This window comes from Triturus cristatus, chromosome 1_2 (assembly GCF_964204655.1).
Source record: "Triturus cristatus chromosome 1_2, aTriCri1.1, whole genome shotgun sequence".
NCBI lineage: Eukaryota > Metazoa > Chordata > Amphibia > Caudata > Salamandridae > Triturus > Triturus cristatus.
The window spans coordinates 703,413,230-703,434,909 of NC_140580.1; the positions used below are offsets into that span (position 1 = coordinate 703,413,230).

The window sequence follows — 21,680 nt, forward strand, 5'->3', positions numbered from 1 at the left end:
CTGATAGTAAACCAAATAAGCCAAACATGGAAGTCAATTTACATAACACATTTTACCGTAGGGAGAGCATATGCACCTTAGCACTGATCAGCAGTGGTAATGTTCCCAGAGTCATAAAACAGCCAACACCAGGTCAGAAAAAATACAGGAGGAAGGCAAAATGTTTAGGGATGACCCTGCAACAAGGGCCAAGTCCAACAACGTTAAACCCACTGCGCCAGGCACAATTCTTATTACCAGGTTTGTGTGGTTATCACGCGTCAATAAGTATTGAGAAGCAAGAAGATCAGCCTGCAAAGATTGCAGGATAGCTGAATGTTCTGGCAGCCAGCCCGATTTAGAAAAAGTTGGTTGTACCAAGGCATATAGCAGCTTGATACGCTGGGCATAATCGGGAATGTAAGTATGCCCGAACTTCAAAAAACCCAGCAAAGATTGTAGTTTTTTCAGAGTTGTTGGAGCGCGCAAACATGCGCACTTCTCCAGGAAGTGAGGTGTTAAACCTCGACTTTCGTTGTTGAGTTTGCAGCCCAAAAACAACACTGTAAACTCCGCAATGTGTGATTTTGCAAAGTAAAATTTGTAACCGAAGTCCGCAAACATAACAATGATGCAGTCAACACGATACAGATGCAGCCATAATTCGTCGTCTGTGAGATAGATATTGTCAACATACGAGTACGCATCAGGATCAATGCTCTACAACAGAGAGACGACACGTGCAGCAAAGACACCGGGACTGTTTTTGTAGCCCATGGCTAATCTTTTAAACTGTTTCTGTTTGCCGCCAGAAGTAAAGGCTGTCTATTGACTATTAATAGAGGACAGGTTATGGCTGTAAAAGCCATTTGAGATGTCAAGTGTGATCTTAAACCTTTTTCTCATGAGACTATCAACGAAGGCAGAAATGTGGGTATTCTGTTCCGCGCACGTCCGACAATGAGAGTTCAAATGCCGATAATCCAAAACTAGGCAGTACGACCCATCAGGTTTGGTTACAGTGAAAAGAGGATTATTCATGGGTGACACACATGTTTCAATTACACCTTGATATTCCAATTGTTCAAGGATTTCTGCGCCATGAGATCTGGCTTCGCGGCGCATGGGATATTGGGGTTGTGGCTGTGGCATAGACCGTAACAGAATCTCATGGCTCGGTGATAAGTTATCCCACACGACCTGAGTATGGTACAACGCCGGAGCAAGCACCAGTGCCCACTCTTCTGCAAAGTTCTGAGCTTGCTCCTTCGGCACAGTGTGCACGAAAGATGGGAGGATTACGTCCTCCCCTCGAGGAGCAGCCAAAACTAAAGTGGGGGCCCGTCCGCCTCTGCTAGCAAAATGTCATATGTAGAGGTCAAATTTTCCAAAAAATCCCTTTCATGGTACGTTGTATGTCACCTTCTATTAAAAGAACTATGTCATATAGTCTGTCAGGGGGAGCCACTCTAGTGTCAGCAGTTTCTACAGTGATAAATGTGTCAGTTGCTGTCGCCTTCAGATATGGACGCAGTGCTTGCTGTACTATTGTAACCTCCGCTGCGCTGTCTAGCAGCGTTAGTGCCCATGTCAGGTTCCGAAGCTGCGTTCTCACTATCTGTGGCATACCTCGCTGTTAGTGCAGCAACCTTTTTTTTCTGACACAGGGGTCGTTGATGTGCAAACTCTTCCTGCTTGCCTTTACCGTCAGCCGGGAGGGGCTGTTCACGTCCTTGTGGGGTACCCCGACCTTTGCCACGTTCTCCTCCACCGGACTGTGAGACCGATGTTTCCTGTGAAGAACGAGGAGAACGTTGTTCAGGAACCTGAAATCTATCAGGAGACCTAATTCTAGTGCGATCGCGCAATTCATAAGTGCGTTCAGCGGTCACTTGTACCGGTGACGCTGGACGAGACCCCTGTTTCTTAGTTTTCCAATTCTGTTTACGAAAATTTGGACGGTCGTCTTTAGTAGATGTAACTGTCTGAGTTTGCGGTTGTGCTGCTGTTTTAGCAAAAGGCTTACCGCCCAAACTATTGCGGACTATGGTCTTATAAGCCTCCGCAATAATTTTCGGTAACTGCCGGGGTTTATCGACGTCATCGACGAGGCGCAGGGCATTCAACATCTGAAAGTTAACCACATCTCCCTTGACGTTAGCAAGGATGAGATCAGCAACTACGTCGAACACACCGACAAGCCTCATTCGCAACTCGACCGCTGCCTCCGGACCGTGTTGATCCTGAACACGCTTGATCACGGAGGGCAGTACAGTCATAGACGGTGTGCCGAAGCACTTCGAGTAGACTGCTGCAAACACTTTACACCAGTTCTCACAATCAGTTACCTCTGGGACGAAGTCTTTCTGCAAACTAATGGAAAGGATCCTGTGTTTTTCCACAGGAGTAGAATTCGGAAATATTGCTTCCAGCTGGTCAAATTTCTCAGCAAGACAATAAGGCATATCGTCCTTATTCTGGGGGCGCTTGCCCATTACCGAATTAACCATGACTGGACTAATAGTAATCCCGGACAGTCCAGCTGGTTGCGTCGCAACCCCAGGTGCCCCCACCTGGACATTGCGAGAGACGTATTGCACTAAAGCCCTAAGTACCTCAATCAAAGCGGTGTGGAGTTGACGTAAGTCATCTAGCGGGGCTAGCAAATATCGTGGATGTGGTGTGAACCCGGCCAAGGCTGGCCAAGTGGCCCCTGGAATAGACAAGGGACCCAAACGAACCGGTGTAACAGTGTGGGGGAGGGCGCCATTGAACCAAATACGATGATGCCAAGCGTCTTATATGGTGTGTAATTAGCTGGAACTGCCATAGGAGTGTATGCGTGAAAAGTCTTATCGTCCGCATTCACATCCGGAAAAGTAACCCAAGAGTAAAACAGCTCATAGGGGAACGATACATCGGCACTCACTACAAAGATAATAGACATCCCATTGTCTGTCACCCCGAACTGCGTCAAATGACGCCAGAGAGGAGCACGACTATGCCCTGCAATAGCGACATCAGCCGTAAGGACGCAGAGAATACAAAACAATCTATACAAAACAATCTATCAAAGTGTAGCACAAAAAGGGTAGAATTTAAATTGAAACCTTTTTAATTGTCATGCTTGAGAGAACCTATATATTAACTATTTAGGTAGGTTTAAACCGTCACTCCCGCCATCCGGAAACAAGAGTGAGGGTGTTGTGGACAAATATAAGCACTATTAAGGCGTCTCATTTATAAGACCAAAACGTGGTTGAAGAAGGCTGAAATGCCAGAAACCGGTCCTAGGAAGCTTGTTTCCGGTCGGGGGAAGGCATGGCTTGGCAGTTCGGGCTGGACTGTTCCCATGAGGCACAGGGTCAGACTGATTTGCATATGGCCATGTCTGAACTGGGGTGGCAGAGTGGGCTAAAGAACGGTGATGGATCAAACCAAGATCTGTTGACTGGGTGTGAGTGTTTGATTGGTTTTGATGCTCCGTCCATCACCACCCCCTTTTGTACCAAAACGTTAGGTGCTCCATGTTGCGGGGATTCTGCTCATGCACAGAACTATGCACAGGAAACCAGGACCTCAGTGAATTGTGGTGTACCAAAAATCTCACCTCAGTACCCAGAACCCCTATCCGACTAGCATCAGTGTCTCATTCGTTCTCCATATCATCTCGAAGCTACCAATGATTAGACAACCCAGAACAAGCGACTTGAGTACTCTCAAGAATGGTGGGAATCAGAAACACCTTTTCGTTATTATTCTCATATCAGTCCACAACAAGAGTAATCAGAGACACGGAAAAGTTTAAAATGTTAATTTTAACTACGTGCTCTAAGGTGCAGTACTTTGACTAACATAAGCAGACACATGATTAGAAATAAAACCATCAGCATTGTTACAATTCCATAGAAAATGAAGGGAGAAATCATATTAAAAATTATAGTGGAAAACAGGTCCTATAATACCTTGTGAACCACCCTCCCATCGCTAGTACACTAGTTTTTATAAACTAATAGAAGGTCTCTAGGTTTGAATGGGGAACCCCATACCTCAAAGATCAGCTTAGGTGAATCACATCACAGGATCAGCTCTGCTCTGTGTCTGGAAAGGTTTTCTCCAAGTGCCTGAATTATGCATGCAAATGCAATATTAAAGGCACCCGAGTTTCAGATATTTGCAGCTGTGTGCTTGTTGTGTCTATAGCGTGGGCCGATCAACCTGATTTCAACAGAATACATTGTTATTTGACCTTGACGGCTTCTGCACACAGTGTTCAGACTAAGGTCGCGGTGCACGTCTAGGGATGTGAACAACAGACCGTTCTCATGTGAAGAAAAAGCAAGCAAGCAGTTTTACTTGTAATAACAGAGTCAGCATGTCAGTGTCAAACAATGCTGGAGCTTAAGTATTGACTTACTATGTAGCAACTCAGCTAGGGGTCAAGACAGAGGAGAACTCTTCTATGATGGCGTTTTTAGAGGCTATCATTGAATTAACTTCAAAACCTGGAGTCTTGTAATGTTGGGTGACTTTGGAAATTGCATCTTCAAAAACAAATATTTTGGTATGGAACTTTTCAGTACTGAACCGCGTGAAAGTGCATCATAGCCAAATGCAGGGCTGATAGCCACATTTCTAAACTAATTCAGTCTTAAATAGTACATTCTTGGTCAAGTAAAGTCTTCCGCATTGGCTGTGTACCCAAACTGAGGCTGATGTAAGAATTTAGGGCTGATGTGAATGAGGTTTCAGCATGCCAGAAGGCCAATGGCATAGATATTAATGCCTTAAATTGCTGGACGTAGTTCCAGTCTTAGCGAAGACAACGGCATGAGTAGACAAGCCAGGGCTATGTGCATTTTGTTTAGGTTGTTAGGGACTTTTAATGACGAAATGAGCAAAGGCATAATCTATTTTTAAATTTCTTCTTCACTTCAAAAATGTTCTGTTCTTCTTCCTCATTGCCTGGAACTTGAAACGATGACTTCCTTTCAGGTCTCAAAATTCGACACAATACTTATAGTTGAAGTCGTCTTGTGTTAGCTTGGTGGACATAACTAACGCAAAGTTATAGTGTGGTGTACCAAGTGCTTCAGTTTCTGGATTACTGAGTTATATTTTCAACAAAATACATACTTGTCTGACAGTTTAATTCTTATCCATTTGCAAACTCTGATTACTGAGCCACTTAAAGTGATTCTAGGGAAAAGTAATGTTGCATACTGAGTAGAATTTGAAGGTTATCTATTCTATCTTACCTGAAAGGTAGCTTGGAGATGTCAAAATGTATTATCGGACTGAGTCACTTTCATACAATCTGAAGATGAGTGACTGCTCATGATATGGTAAAGATTATCTCCATGTGCCTGTCAGTGAGTGGTTTCCATTGCTACACTATCCTCTTAGACCACATGGAGTGTTCTGGAAAACATTTCATTTTGTCTCGGACAGTTTCCTTAAACAATGTTTACATCTGAAACTTGATCTGGAAACAAACATGAAAGTGGAGTCCTAAGCTGGTACAGCAATCCTACAGTCGAGCCAAACCATGGAAGTTAAGAGTGTCTCTGGCACTTAATTATACTCAAACAAGTGAAAGCAGGATTACTCTGTAAACACAAAGGGGAAAGAATAAATAATCTACACACCTAGGGTTTTCACCTGCTCAATCATTGCCCTGTGCAGAATTGTGGCACAGGCAAAGGTCAAATGAAAACAGGTACCATTGTTGGGATACAGCACAGTCAGCTTGAAAGGGGAAGTAAAGAATGTGAGATATCCTGACGTGCTCTAAAAATAAAAAGTTTGTCACCGTCAAAGCTTCGGAATGAAGATTTCCCTCTCTCAGGAAAAGTACTAATAGAGTATTCCTGAAAGTGAACATATTAAAAGTACTGGGAAGAAATGGTGGCTGGTACCTTAAATATTTGGTGGGGTGAACACTGACCAGCAATGCCGGGTGGGAGGGGGGGGGGGGGGGGGGGGGGGGGATGAGGTGGGAACAAGGTGTTCAAAAGGGTAGAAATATACTCCAATGACCTGTGAATTACAGAGCCTGGAAACGGAAGAACTGCAACTTGAAGGGCTATTTCTCTCTCTTTCTCTCCATATATGTATATCTATATATATATATGTAGATATGGTTCAGCAGAGGGACAATCATAACAGACTCCGCCTTCCCCTGCTTATCTGTGCTCAGTGTCCAGGGATTCCTTCTAATATTGGATATTCCTAGTAAAATTGTGCTTTCCCCATATGTCCTAGTTGAGTCACTGACGCAGGGGAATAAATGGAAGACATAAAAAATAATGTATATTGGCCTTTACCTGCCGCCATTGAATGAAACATTCAGAATCAGAATACTGTTCGGGCTGTGTCCACTTCTCTTTCTTTGGTTTTACCTGTCGTGCGAAGTCCTGGTTATAACAATATCATAACTCAGACAGGGGAGCTTACAAAAATGCGACTGGTCTGAAGAATTGTTTGGACTAGCGTTCTATGCCCTTTCTGTTAACTAAAAATGTATTTTGTGGGACAATAACGTTGGCCTGAAGTCACAGCAAGGCAGCGTACCCCTTAACAGCCATAGCTACCAAGTGCCATGTGTGGCACTTTTTAGCTAGTACGGACTGTTTAGGCACTATAATTACTTCACAACATGACATTTTGGAAGCTGTGCTTGCAGTGTTAATATAGAGAGTACAATTCCCATGATGCAGTGTTCTATTGGGCTAAAAGGGATAAACATGATGAAGCATCACTACAGCTACCTAGGAGGAGCCACGTTGTTTTTCTGTACTAATTACTGTGTATAGTGCCTAAAAGTAAATTGGAGTGTAAGTTCGGGAATAACAGCGCTACGCCCTAGTATAGTGAATTTATATAACACAGACTGTGCCTGACGAGGCGTTGTAGCACTTTATAGACACAACTTCTGAGGTCACTAACTGCGTATACAGAGGTACGCTGGTGCGATTGATGTATATGATCTATGGCAGCAGTGGCGGGTCATCATCTGCTGATAGGGATGCCAAATGACTGCAGGTTAAAAGGATGTATTACGTCCTGTAGGGTCATTTAACAAATTGTTGTATTCTGGGAGCTGTAGTCTTGTTGAGGAAACATTGAACCAATTGGCCTGAAGCACAAAAAACTATGCTTAAATTAAAGTGCAGGGCTGGAAAGTTGTGTCTAAGTGGCAGGATATCATCTAGGAAACCTATGTGTCGCTCCTGATGCATCATAGTGATGGTATGTCACACTGCAGATCTCCGCGTGAAAAATTTGCTTAAACTTTTTGATGCGAAGCTACTGCTGGTTGCTGCAGGTAAAAAGTGAATGGCTTATTTTAAAGAAACAGACGACCCCTCAGAGTGCTCTAAGACGAGGCGAGATAGTGTGTTGGGTAAATTCAAGCCATTTATTTCACTACTGTCTTAGATCCATCAGCTGAGCAGACGGCTAATTTTTTTTAAAACTCCCTGCCGGTCATTGGCCTTCCTAACCACCAGTAGCAGGGGAGTAGGGGGTGGGGGAATGGGGGGACAAAGGAGGGGGGGGGGGGATTTTAAGTGGGGTGACGCTCCTCCTTTGTAATGGAGGAGCCGCCCCTGCTGGGAAATCAAATTCATGTTCAATTAAGTGATTCTAAAGTTGCTGTCTCAAAAAGCATCAATTGCAAAACAAGGGTTGAGGAAATCCGTGCTAAGGAAGTAACTACTAGTCATACACCCACTTCAAACAATTCAACGAGTGTCAACTGTTGTCAGAAATTCAGTAAGGATATCAAGTACCCAACGAGAATGAGGCGAAGGAAAAAAAAGGTTTAACGGATTAAATTGCTTATACGAGAAGTATATTTACCTCAAGAATGGCATCTCCTATAACTAATCCATTAGAGCCGTGAGCTGGACTGTCATCTTCCACATCCATCACAAATATTCCATGAAGGTTTCCGCCGCAAATCTGGACCCCAAGATCCACTTGAGATTTGCGGATGTTGATTATTCTAGGATCAAGAGTCTTTTGGCTTGCCACTACAGATTGTCTGTCAAAAAGGAGCAAATAGTTAAATAATTAGTGAAAAAACAGATATTTATATATGCTTTCTCAAAAAAAAAAAAAAAAAAAAAACTTTATTCAGGTTACAGCAGTGACCAGTTTTCTTGCACTATTTCAATACTTCAAGACATTATGACATTACAACAGAACTCCAGCATCTGTCTTACATAAAGGTTAATGTTAAACATCATCTACTTTGAACAGCGTAAAAGCAGAAGCTTTTAACAAAACATTTAGGAATTCACATCATTAGAGCCACCCAGTTTGTCTGCATTACTTAGTAGCAGCATAACCATTTTTTCCAAGATCAGCTGACTGGGTGGGCCACAAGGTAATGCACTGGATTTCCTATCATCCATCTATAAAAGATGTGGCATCACTCGCCCTTCCAGGACCTACTTAATGGATGCGACAGCATGGACATGCAGTGGCAGTGACAAAGGCAAGCCCGTCTGCACCTGGACCATGCCAGGAGCTCTATACCTTCTCCCTCCTGCCACTACCTCCCTACAACCCTCTGCGCCCAAACGATGGCCACTACACCACACGCTGCTGCAAAGCCGCACCACACAACACAAAGGCAGCATTCTCCTGTGTTTCCTGCAAGTTTTCATGCACTTACCAATACCTAACACTCACCGCACCCACACTAACAGCATCCAACAACCCACTCTCTCACGCTCACATAGTCCAGCAATCACCATCGCAACACTCCATATCAGCATGTGTGCTCCCTCAACACCACTCACTCACCAAATATGCCACAGAGATCTAGGACCTTCTGGCCGACAATGCCCCGGACCTACTTTTCCTCACGGAAACCGGACTGAACTATGCATCAGCACCTGACATCGCCAAAGCCATCCACCCCGCTACAAGACTGTCAGGCAAGATATACTTCAAAAGCCCAGAGGCATAATCAATTTCAACAAAAAGAAAAACATCAACTACACCACATCCATGGACACATCATCCTCCAACATGGAACAGTTGTCATTCAAGCTCCTCGTCACTGCCAACTTCATCCTATGCAGCACTTATTTACAAGCCAACGTGACTGTACACCAATTTCACTGACATCACGGATTTCATCGCACCACTTGCCATCGATACTAGAATTACATCCTATTCGGAGATTTGAACTTCAACCTGGGAGATCACTGTGACCCAAACTCAAAAGACTTTGGAAGACTGGGCCACATTCAATGAGTAAAGGGACAGATCTACATCGCCGGACACCTACTGGGTCCTATTTTAACTACCTATGACAACATCTGAGTTGATGGGCCCACACAAGTCTTCTGTTCAGACCATGCACTAAAATAAAGCTTAGCATCCCTGTCCCTGTCCAATGCACACACACTACTGCCAGACCAGCTTGTCTAACTGGAACAGCATCACTGACAAGGACTGGAACACAGCTCTCAACACCTACCGACCCAAACACAGCAACAGCTCTCCCAAAGCCATCAATAATTTCAACAAATGGATCACCTACTGCACCAACTCCCAGGCCCCACTCAAATACAGCAATACAACAAGATCCAGAAACTAGGCCAGTTAGTACTTTGAAGAAGTCAGACTGATGAAACTGGAGCGCAAATGAAGAATGAGCCAGGACAACTCTGACAGGAGCAGATTCAAATATGCCTTAAGATGTTACCACCAAATGAACTGGCCCACCAACCGCACTGCTCTGGCAAACCACATTGATGCCAGCACCAACAGAAGCAAAGAAAGATTCTCCATTGTCAAAGATTTCACCTCGACAGTGGCCACTTCCAACTCAATTACTCCATCACAGGACCTCTGCAAAAATCTCTCTCAATTTATCAGCAACAAAATAACAGCCATTTACAGCAACTTCAATCCACAAAGACTCAACAGACCTCACAAAACGGATCTTATATTATTCGAAGAACTAATGCTAACAACATGGCCCTTCATCACCATAGAAGAAACAGCCACCATCATGAAGTCCATCCACTCATGGAACCCATCAGACCCCAGCTCTCACCACGCCTACTCTAGAGGACTGCAATCTCTCAGTACAATGCTCACATCCATTCTGAATGCTCCACCTCTTCTGCATCCTTCCCAGATGCTTTGAAACATGCAACGTCTTCCCATTGCTGGAGAAACATTCTGTGGACCCTTCAATGCTTTCCAATTACAGACCGATCTCGCTGCAACCTTTCCTTGCCAAAGTCTTAGAGAAAATCATCAACAGATACCTCACTAAATACCACAACGAGCACCAACTTCTCAACACCACTCAGTCTAGTTTCAGGCCCAACTACAGCATGGTGCCCTCATCAAAGCCACGCATGAAATCGCATGACTGGATAGAAGAGACATAATGGCTCTCATACCTGGACCTCTCCACAGCATTTGACAGTCTCCCACCCCATCCAACGTCTACACAAAGTCAGAATCCAAGGACGTGCACGGCGATGGATCAGCTCATCCAGACAGGACCCTGTGAGCCTGCATGGCGCAGTACACCTCGGACGCCAGCAACCTAATCTGCAGATTTCCGCAAGGATCCTCCATGACTTCGACCCTCTTGAACACATGCATGATCCCTCTATCCAGAATCAACTGCTCTCACAACATCAAAGTCCTCTCCCACGGAAACAACACATAATGTGTTCTCTCTCTCTATCACAAGACTCCCAATACCCGGATCAAGTTCAATGCCTGCACGTCTAAAATCGGCCATTGCATCAAGTCCTACTGTCGAAAGTTGAACAACGATAAGAACTAAATTGTGATCTAAGGAAGAAGCACATCACTGTGAGACTACACCTGGTGGCCAACAGAGCAAAGAACAATACCCTCCCCTGGTACATATACCAAGATCTTCTGGATCATCATCAATAGCAAACTCGACACGAACGCCCAAGCGAATGCCACCAAGTCCTCATTCTTGCATACCCTGAAGATGCTGAGGAAAATTTTCAAATGGCTCCCAATCAGCACCTGGAAAATCATCTCGCACGCCCTGATTATATGCAAGCTGAACTACGGGAATACCCTCTATGTCCTTATCAACAGGAAAAAGCTCACCAGAAGGCTGGAGGCCATTCAGAACTCGGTGGCCAGAATCAGTCTCAACCTCCCATGCCACACAAGCCCACAATACACCGCACCTGAAGAATCTCCACTGTCTCTCCATTCACAAACTAGCCTAATTCAACCTTCTTACCCACACTTTCAAGGCACTACACAACACTGGTTCAGCGTACCTCAACAATTGTATCTGCTTTCACAAACCTTTCAGACTCCTACTTGCACACATTCTACGCATATGGAAAACCAGATCCAGTGGTTGAGCTTTCTCCTACATTGCTACTAACACAAGCAATGACCTGCCGTTACACATAAGAGCCTCCTCCTCACGTTTTGAACTGTGCAAGAAGCTGAAGACCTGGCTTTTGGAGTAGAACCACTACGCCCTAGGAGTGGCTAGACTCACACCTGCTCAGCACCATGATACCCTCCCAAATGATAGTGAGCTCTATAAATCTCCATTACGTAACAGGTCAGACACACACACAAACTCGTTAGCTGTTGGTGCAAAGAACCCAGCAGAGGACATCAAATCGATGAAACTTTGTTTACAATCAATGGTTTCTTTCAATATTTACTTGCTTTCTATGTAGTCTGAGGCACTCTTTTATGGCAATCAACTAACGCATGGTACCAGCAGATGAGGAAATAACATATTGTTTAATTCTAAGCACCTCTGACTAGGAACTTCTTTGTACATGACCCAAGACCCAACACTACCCTGCTTCTTCCAGTCCCCTATTGCAGTGGTCTTTTCTGAGAGAACTTAAACCAGCCTCCGTTTGGTAGATGGTAAGAAGGCATTCATCCCCAAACGAATGGTCCGTAACTCCAACAGGATGAGGTGGGGTTGGGTCTCCATCAGCGACTAGAGTACACTGATCTCCATCTTTCCTAAATAACCTCTTAGTTATAGCCTCTTAGTTGTAGCCACTACTGCAGGTCCTTTATTACCTGGATGGATCAGAAAAGTTCTTCCGCTGGTGTTGGTCCCACTTAGAATTCAGGTTCCACTGCAGAGGCCACTTGGTAATTTTGACACACAGGATGCAGGAGACAAAAAGGTAAAGAAGTTTCATAGTTACTCTCACGGAGATTCAGGACCGACGATGAAACATCAGGATAGTAGCCCGAAAGTCCTGGACTCACTTTGATGAAGAAAATGGCTGAAACTGCACTGTATCCAGAATGGCCTTGATGAAAAAATGAGGATCTACGAAGGAGTCAGGTGTGACTAGTGATACATTGATAGAGAACCCCAATGATGTCAGGAGGTTCACCATTGTTTGGTGGTGGCCTACAACTTTCTGTCGCAAGCCTGTTTCCAACAGCCAGTCGGCAAGGTTGAGAAAAGCTGGAACTGGAAGCTGTGCTGCAACCACTGTCATCACTTTTGGGAACATCTGAGGGGCACTTGTGTAATTCAAAGAGGGACGCAGGAAATTGAAAATGCTCCTGAACTACAAGTAGCGTGAGTGGGACTGCAGGACAGGTTCATGAAAGCAGGCATCCAGCAGGTCCAAAGCAACCATCCAGTTGCCTGGATCCAGGTCAGATAAAACCTGGGCCAACGTGAGCATCCTGAATTTGTCCTTCCACAAAGAGGCATTCGAAAGAAGGAGATCCAAAACAGGATGAAGGCTTTCATTCTTCATAGGCATGAGGAAATAGAGAGCGTAACATCCAGTCCTATTTTAGGGGCTAGAACTTTTGGCAAAAAACAGCCTGCAGCTCTTAAAGCAAGATGGATAGTTGTACTACTGAAAGTTGTTCTGGTGTAGGCAGAAGATACAGCAGGTCGAAATGGAATGGGGTGGGGAGGTTAAGAGGGGTAATAGCCCACAATCTGAAGGACCCATCTGTTGGATGTCATATTTTGCAATCCTTGGAGGAAATTTCTTTTCATGCCTCCCACAAGGGGGTTGTGTGCCACTAAGGTCAAACTAAAGCAATTTGGAGGGTGTTGCCATAGGGATGAGAAAATGGTAAGGTCGCTGCTCCTTGTGGCCTCAACATTGTCTGCTTGATCCCTGTTCCTAACCCCAAACTGACTAGAGTTCCTGCAGAGGGGTGGTGGTCCTTGGGGTTGCCGGTTTGCAAAACCTCTGGAGAAGCCTGAAAGGGACAAAATTCCTAAGGAAACTGTCTAGTTGAAAGGTCCAAAGAACTTACAGTGGCCCGACTCCTTTAAAGGGTTCCTGGGAAGAACTAGCATGCCTGCGAAAGAGATGGGAACCATTAAAAAGCAGATCTATAATTAATGCTTCTCGTCTACAGGAAATTCCAATGCTTTCAACCATGAGTGACATTGAAGCACCACTCTAGTTCTGACTTACCTTTCCAAGCAATCAATAGTGTCCAGTCTAAATTGTTGGACATGTTTTGTCACATTCTAAACAGTCTGAGTCCGGGAGGCCGGATATTCCTGAAAGACTGCTGACACAATTTTGCTGAAATGCCCCAGAAAGCATGGGTATATTATCTTAGTAAACAGCTAGCACTGACTGACCTCATGGCTAGGGTGGCAGATGAAAACAGCTACATGAAACCTCACTTTAAATCTGCATTTTTTGGGGCAGGGGGGTTTGGGGAGGATTGGACAGGGGGGTGGATGTCATAGGAAAAGAATTGGCATTGGCCTGCTGGTGGCAGTTTGGACCTCCAGACTCTGGCGTGGTGTGGGGTGTCGCCAGGAGCTGGTCTGCGGCATCTGGCTACCTGCCTGGTCACCAGGGGGCAACAACAAATCTCTGACAAGGTGTCCAGTAATGTTTCAGTCAGGACCTCTTTGAATTGCAGTATTTGTTTAGAGGACGTCTGTCCAGGTTGTACAATTTCTGTCAGACTGCTTGTCTTGACTTCCATAGTAGGAAGGTGCAAATCCAATACCTCCGTTGGTTGTCACATTATCACAACAAAAGAAGCACTCTCCTTACCTGATGATCGGGGGAAACCCAACCAAGTATCAGGGGAAATGTCCAACCCACTGGTGTCCTGTAAATCCATGTAAAGGTTGTCATCACAATAATGTGATGGTAAATCATCACCATCCTCTCCACTGTCATCTCTAAAAGCTGGTTGACTCTGATAAGGTGTTAGAACGAAAAAGTTGTTTTGAGTGCTAGAGAACGGCTCCTCGGTAAAGGCAATGTTCCATCAGAATGAACAGGGAAAGGATGAATTGGGCAGATTCGGATCACAACATGGTAGAAGCAAAGAGGAATTCAGCTCGGAGTCAGACACAACTATTGGAACAGAGGAACAAGTTACTTACCTTCGGTAACGATGTATCTGTAAGAAACATTAGTTAGTTAGATTCCTCACTTTAGAATATCCCCAGGCGTCAGACTGGATCCGGAAGATTTTTAGTCAGCAATACCCCTTGCGCGTCGCTAGGCGTCGTCTGCGGCTCCGCGTCCGTCGTCGGCGTCGTGCGCCGGGATGACGTCGTCGGAGTACTTCGACGCCGCCCTCGCGCGCTGACGTCAGTTCTTGTACATAGCCTTCCGCGCCAGGAACGCAGAGCCATGCAAAGACCGACACTGGTGCCAAAAATAAAATCTAGGGGCCTGAAAAGGATAACCTTAACCCTAGATGTCAGTTCGCAGAACGGGGAGGATGGGTGGGTCGGTGAGGAATCTAACTAACTAATGTTTCTTACAGATACATCGTTACCGAAGGTAAGTAACTTGTTCATGTGAAAGAAACACGTTAGTTAGATTCCTCACCTTAGAATATCCCCAGGCGTCAGACTGGATCCGGAAGATTTTTCGTCAGCAATACCCCTTGCGCGTCGCTAGGCGTCGTCTGCGGCTCCGCGTCCGTCGTCGGCGTCGTGCGCCGGGATGACGTCGTCGGAGTACTTAGACGCCGCCCTCGCGCGCTGACGTCAGTTCTTGTACATAGCCTTCCGCGCCAGGAACGCAGAGCCATGCAAAGACCGACACTGGTGCCAAAAATAAAATCTAGGGGCCTGAAAAGGATAACCTTAACCCTAGATGTCAGTTCGCAGAACGGGGAGGATGGGTGGGTCGGTGAGGAATCTAACTAACTAATGTTTCTTACAGATACATCGTTACCGAAGGTAAGTAACTTGTTCATCTGAAAGAAACACGTTAGTTAGATTCCTCACCTTAGAATAGATACCCAAGCAATACCATCCCCGGTGGTGGGTCTGCGAACCAAGATCACACCAGAAAGTCCTGGAGGACAGAACGGCCAAAGAAGCCATCCCTCCGGACTTGGCTGTCAAGGCAATAATGCCTGGCAAACGTGTGTAGCGAAGCCCACGTCGCCGCCTGACAGATGTCCTGCAAAGGGACACCCCGTCCCAAAGCAGTAGTAGCCGCAGTGGCCCGAGTAGAATGGGCGCGCAGCCCAGCAGGAGGGTCCCTTTTTGCCAAGGAATAACAAATTTTGATGCACAAAACGACCCACCGAGAGATGGTCCGTTTGTGCACAGCTTTCCACTTCTTAGCACCCACGTATCCAACGAAAAGTTGGTCGTCCACCCGGAACTGCTTTGTGCGGTCCAAATAAAAGGAGAGCGCACGTTTTGGGTCCAGACGGTGGAGCCTCTCTTCCTCTTTGGAAGGATGCGGAGGCGGAAAGAAGGTGGGCAAGGTGACAGAGTGCCCAAGATGAAATGGAGTCACCACTTTCGGAAGAAAGGAGGGACGAGGCCGAAGGACAACCTTGTCCGGATGAACAGACAGAAAAGGAGGCTTTGAAGATAAAGCCTGGAGCTCACTCACCCGTCTAGCCGAGGTGATGGCTACCAGAAAAGCAGTCTTAAGAGTCAGAAGACGAAGGGGACAATTGTGAAGAGGCTCGAAGGGAGCGCACATCAGGAATGTCAAGACAAGATTCAAGTCCCACTGAGGCATTACAATCGGAACAGGAGGGAACGTGTGAGTAATGCCCTTTAGAAAGCGTGTAACTACAGGGGACTTGAAAAGAGAAGGCTGATCAGGAAGCCGCAAGAAGGCAGAGATGGCAGCAAGATAACCTTTCAGGGTGCCCAGGGCAGAGCCCTGCCGGGCCAAAGAAAGAAGAAAGAGGAGAACCTCAGAAAGAGGGCGGAAAGGGGATCCACAGCCTTTGCTGTGCACCATGCCACAAATTTGTTCCACCGGCAGGCATATACCGTCTTTGTGGAGGGACGCCTGGCTGCCAGAATGATATCACAGACTTCAGGAGGCAAGTCAAATGGCATCAACTGCCGCCGCTCAATCTCCACGCATGGAGGTGGAGGCTGGACAGGTTCGAGTGGAGGACCGTCCCCTGCTGCTGCGACAGAAGATCCTCCCGAAGGGGCAGACGTATCGGAGGATCGGTCAACATACTGAGTAGCTCGGGATACCAGTACCTTCGTGCCCAGTCCGGAGCCACCAAGATGACTTGGGCCCGGTCGCGCCTGATCTTCTTCAGCACTCTGGGCAGAAGTGGTATAGGCGGAAAGGCGTACAACAGACCGCAACTCCACTCGTGATGAAAAGCGTCGCCGAGCGAGTGCCGCCTTGGAAATTCCAACGCGCAGAACTGCTGACATTGCGCGTTCTCTTCGGTGGCGAATAGATCTAACCAAGGCTCTCCCCACTGCTGAAAGAGACCTTGCGCCACTTCGGAGTTCAGACGCCATTCGTGATCCATCATGCACCGGCGGCTGAGTTCGTCTGCTCTGGCGTTCAGAGAGCCCGCCAGATGTTGAACCACTAGGGTGACGTCCTGGTGTTCCAGCCACGTCCAGAGGCGCAGAGCCTCCTGACAAAGGGTCCACGACCCCACCCCGCCCTGTTTGTTGCAATACCACATGGCGGTGGTGTTGTCCGTGAACACCTGCACGACACTGCCCCTGCCAGAGGGAAGGAAGGCTTTCAGTGCAAGCCGGATCGCTCTCAACTCCAACAGGTTGATGTGGAGACGAGACTCCGCCGGAGACCAGAGGCCTCTGATCTCCGCCTCTCCCATATGGCCACCCCATCCCAGGAGGGACGCATCCGTCACTACGACATGCTCCGGTTGGGGAAGGGAGAGGCTTCTGCCCATGACCCAATCGCGGTCCGTGAGCCACCACTGCAACTGCTGTGCAGTGCCCTCCGAGATCAAGACATGGTCGGACAGGTTGCCGTGATGCTGGGCCCACTGAAACTTCAGGTCCCACTGCAGAGCCCGCATGCGCCGCCTGGCGTGATGCACTAGTAGGATGCAGGAGGCCATCAGCCCCAGAAGCCGCAACACTAGCCTGACCGAAACCCAGGATAGAGGCCGAAAGATGGGAATCAGGGCCTGAATATCCCGGACCCGCTGTTCCGGTGGATAGACCCGGAACTGCGCCGAATCGAGAACCGCTCCGATGAAAAGGAGCTTCTGAGAGGGACTCAGGTGTGACTTCGGCACGTTGATAGAAAACCCCAGCAAATGCAGGAGATCCGCCGTAGTCTGGAGGTGGGAGACGACTGCCCGGGGCGAGCCCGCCTTCAACAACCAGTCGTCGAGATAGGGGAAGACTGGAACCCCTGATCTGCGCAGATGAGCTGCGACCACCGCCATCACTTTCGTGAACACCCGAGGGGCACTGGTGAGACCGAAGGGGAGCACGGTAAACTGAAAGTGCTCTGGGCCCACCGTGAACCGCAGGTAACGCCGGTGGGCTGGCAGGACGGGGATGTGGAAATATGCGTCCTGCAAGTCCAACGCTACCATCCAGTCTCCGGGGTCTAGGGCAGCTAGAACCTGAGCCAAGGTCAACATCTTGAACCTTTCCTTCCGGAGGAAGGCATTGACGTTCCGGAGGTCCAAGATAGGGCGTAGGCCCCCTTTGCCCTTCTTGGGAACCAGAAAGTAGTGGGAATAACAACCACGACCTACTTCTGGACTCGGAACGCGCTCGACGGCCCCCTTGGCCAAGAGGGCGGAAACTTCCTCGTGGAGAAGATTCAAATGATCCCCCGAGATACAGTGGTGCTGCGGTGGCATGGCTGGAGGGGTCGTCTCGAAGGGGAGGGAGTAGCCTCTTCGGACGATTCGCAGCACCCACCTGTCCGATGTGATGGACCGCCAGTGGAGCAGGTGATGGCGAACTCTGCCGCCCACTGGCGTGGAATGGGCCTGAAAGCTCGGACTAGGAAGGTTTTGAGGCGGATGCTGCCGGGGTGGATGTGGACTGACCTCGTCGTCCTCCAGAACCGCCGCGGCGGAAACCACGTCCGCGACCGCGCGCAGGTTGATTCTGCGGCTGGTGGCTAGGCGTACGTGAGGAGGCACCCCTTCCTTGGCCACGAAAGGGGCGAAAGGCGGAAGTTTGCGACCGCGGGGCCGAGAGGCCCAAGGACTTGGCCGTAGCCCGGGAGTCCTTAAAGCGATTCAGCGCACTGTCCGCTTTCTCGCCAAAAAGGCGAGTGCCATCAAAGGGCATGTCCATGAGAGAGCTCTGGACATCACCCGAAAATGACGTGGACCGCAGCCAGGCGGGACGTCTAAGCGCCACTGAGGTAGATATCGCCCTACCCAGCGAGTCCGTGGTGTCAAGCCCACATCTTATAGCATGTCGCGCGGCATCCCTCCCATCGGCCAGAGCCTGGGTAAGTCGTGTCCGGACCTCCTCCGGACACAGGGGCAGCGCGTCCTCCACCGCATCCCACAGAGAGTGGGAATAACGGTCCAAGAGACAAGCGGTGTTCAAAGACCGCAGGCCCAAACTAAGGGAGGAGAACAGCTTCTGGCCAAACTGCTCTAGTCTCTTGGAATCCCGGTCCGGCGGGGCGGTCGGGAAAGAGGATTGGGAGGTGGAGGCCTGGATAACCAGGCTCTCAGGGGTAGGGTGTTGGGACAGAAAACTGGGGTCGCCCGGAGCCGGGCGGTGGCGCCTGGCGACGTTCCTGTCCACAGGAGGAACTGTGGAGGGCTTGGACCAGGTGCCCTGTAGAACGTCAGTGAGGGCCTCATTGAATGGCAGCAGAGGCTCAGTGGAGCTTGCTGCAGACTGAAGCACCTCAGTGAGGACGTTCGTCCTCACAGCCACGGCAGGTAGCTCGAGCCCAGGGGCTGCGGCCGCCTTGCGCAGCACCACGGAGAAAGCAGCACCCTCCTCCGAAGCCACAGTCGGAGGAGAGATGAATCCAGTGTCTGGCGAGGTATCCAGACCACTGGCCTCCCCCAGTTCATCTGCCCAGTCCTGGGACAGTTGAGCCTGAGCGGCCATAGGATCCTCAGATCCCTCCCAGTTGTCCCCATCATCCGACTCCTGGTATAGAGGAGAAAGTAACGGAGCCGGGCGGTAGACATAATGTGTCTCTAGCGGCGTCGATCTCGGCGTCCATCGACGCCGGACCGGCGATGGGCCCGGAGCGGGACTGAACTGGGGCACGACGTCGAGCGGAGTCGACGTCGGCGGTGGAACCGGTGTCGACGCCGGCGGAGGAGGCGTGACGAGGTCGACCGGCGTCGACGGGGACTCGAGAACGGGTCCCTCGGGCGCTTGCGGCGTCGAGGCAGGAGCCGTCAACGGGGCCGGAGCCACCGGCAGGCAAGGCAGCCCAGTCGGGTCCGCGGGGCCCGAAGGCGCACCAGCGGGCGCCGACGGCGGAGCCAGGTTCCTCATGGCCGAGAGGAAGGCACTGACTTCCGCCGGCGTCGCGTCAGTCCCAGGGACCGGAGGGTATGGGGACGTGCGCGGCGCCTGCGGCTCCGCCGGAGCCACGGGGGTGGAACCACCCTGACCCTCGGCCGAGTCGCGCGACCGGCGAGGGGAGTCCGAAGAGCGATGTCGCCTCTTGGACTTCTTGGAATGCTTCGACTTACCCGAAGACTTGGATCCCGACGACCGATGGTGACGTCGGCTGCGGCTCCGCGACCGATCCTTGGACCTCCTCCTGGACCGGGATCGAGAGGCGCGCGGAGCCGAGTGGCGAATCTCGAGTAGCTTACGGGACCGCTCCCGTCTAGCCTTCGAGGTCAGGGCCTTGCAGTCCGAACTCGACTCCGCGTCGTGATCGAGGCCCAAGCAGTAAAGACACCGGCGGTGATGGTCGGTAACCGACATCAATCGGTTACAGTCCGTACAGGCTTTAAACCCAGGCATCCTACCGGCACCGGTGTCGAGACACGATCAAAAAGGATCAAAAAAGTTAGTCAAAAATTGACTAAAGGGGTAGCTCTCCCGGATCTGCGCTTACTGGCGCGGAAAAAAGAAGAACTGACGTCAGCGCGCGAGGGCGGCATCTAAGTACTCCGACGACGTCATCCCGGCGCACGACGCCGACGACGGACGCGGAGCCGCAGACGACGCCTAGCGACGCGCAAGGGGTATTGCGGACGAAAAATCTTCCGGATCCAGTCTGACGCCTGGGGATATTCTAAGGTGAGGAATCTAACTAACGTGTTTCTTTCAGATTTATACAACAGCGTTGTCAGGGACAGTATTGAAGAGATCGAAGTCGATTCTTATGCCAGAGTGGAAATCTGCATCAAAAGCAGTGCTGGAACCCGAGACAGGTTTGTGAGGCACAGATGGTGCAGAGGATGGATCCAATGGTGGTAACCTGACTTGAGGCCTCTACGGATCCTTGGAACCCAAAGGTGAGCCAGAGGGAGCCAGTAGAATGCTGCAAATACACAACAGGGCTCCGCCAAGGCCCTCAATTTGCTGCAATATAGCAGATTGCCATGGAAATTTGGGGTGCACTGGGATCACCTGCAGAATCGGCTCCTCAGAGGGGAACCGGGAGCAACATTGAGAAGCACTCTGATGTCCTGACAACTTTTCTGGCAGAACGGAGACAAATGTCACTTAACCTTCTTGTGCTTCCGTTTCAACGTACTGTAAGATTTGTACTACAAGGAAAGTCTGTCACAGAAATAGGGCCAAGAGTGGGAGGGTACTTGCTCTCAACTTCAAGCATGAACTGGGCTTGCACGGTGATGTACAGCTTCACTTCACGTTCCCGGATTGCCTTTAGACTCATGACTACACAATCTTCTCATGACATGGAGTCATGTCCTGAAGCCAAAAACCATAGAAACAACTTGTGCCAATCTGTTACAGACATTTTTGTACAATCCCAAACAAGGTTTATATGTACCCTATTGTTTTTGGAGGTCCTATGTTCACCTCCACACTGGTTTTCAGAAACAATTTGGAGGTAAAATTCACCAAACAATGAGAAAAAAGTGTGAACGAGTTCTGGATAAGGGTACGAAGGCATGGAAAGGAAACACATGACATTGGTAGGCAGGGGTGATGCCTATATGCGGCTCGATTTGTCATTTCTGGGGTGGACAAAAGTCAATGTGGAATGCGGGAGCAATGCCCTTTTAAGTCTTCCAAATCCAGTCTGGCACCTCAGAATATTCTAAAGGTAAAGAATATGCACGTAGAAGTATCCATCAGAAATCTTTAAATTGCAGGATCTGAAAGAAATCAATATAACAATGTACAGTTTATGGAAGGTCTTTTCGGAGCTACTGTTTAGGGTTCTTTTGAAAGGAGGATATTGATGTTGCCTGGTATGTGTCGCTATAGTATTCTAGATGCTTAAAGCCTTTTGAGAGCATAATCATTTCAAGGT

The 21,680-nt window shown here is 48.6% G+C and overlaps 1 protein-coding gene across 4 annotated transcripts in view; it reads right to left on the minus strand.

Moving 5' to 3' along the window:
- The window catches only part of DLG5 (discs large MAGUK scaffold protein 5), a 1,132,805-nt gene that overhangs the window by 304,299 nt on the left and 806,826 nt on the right, over nt 1–21,680 (minus strand). For all 4 annotated transcript variants that reach the window (XM_085608570.1, XM_085608569.1, XM_085608568.1 and 1 more), the window contains one exon: nt 7,843–8,026. In XM_085608570.1, the coding sequence (XP_085464696.1) occupies nt 7,843–8,026 (184 nt within the window). The remainder of the gene's footprint in view (nt 1–7,842; nt 8,027–21,680) is intronic.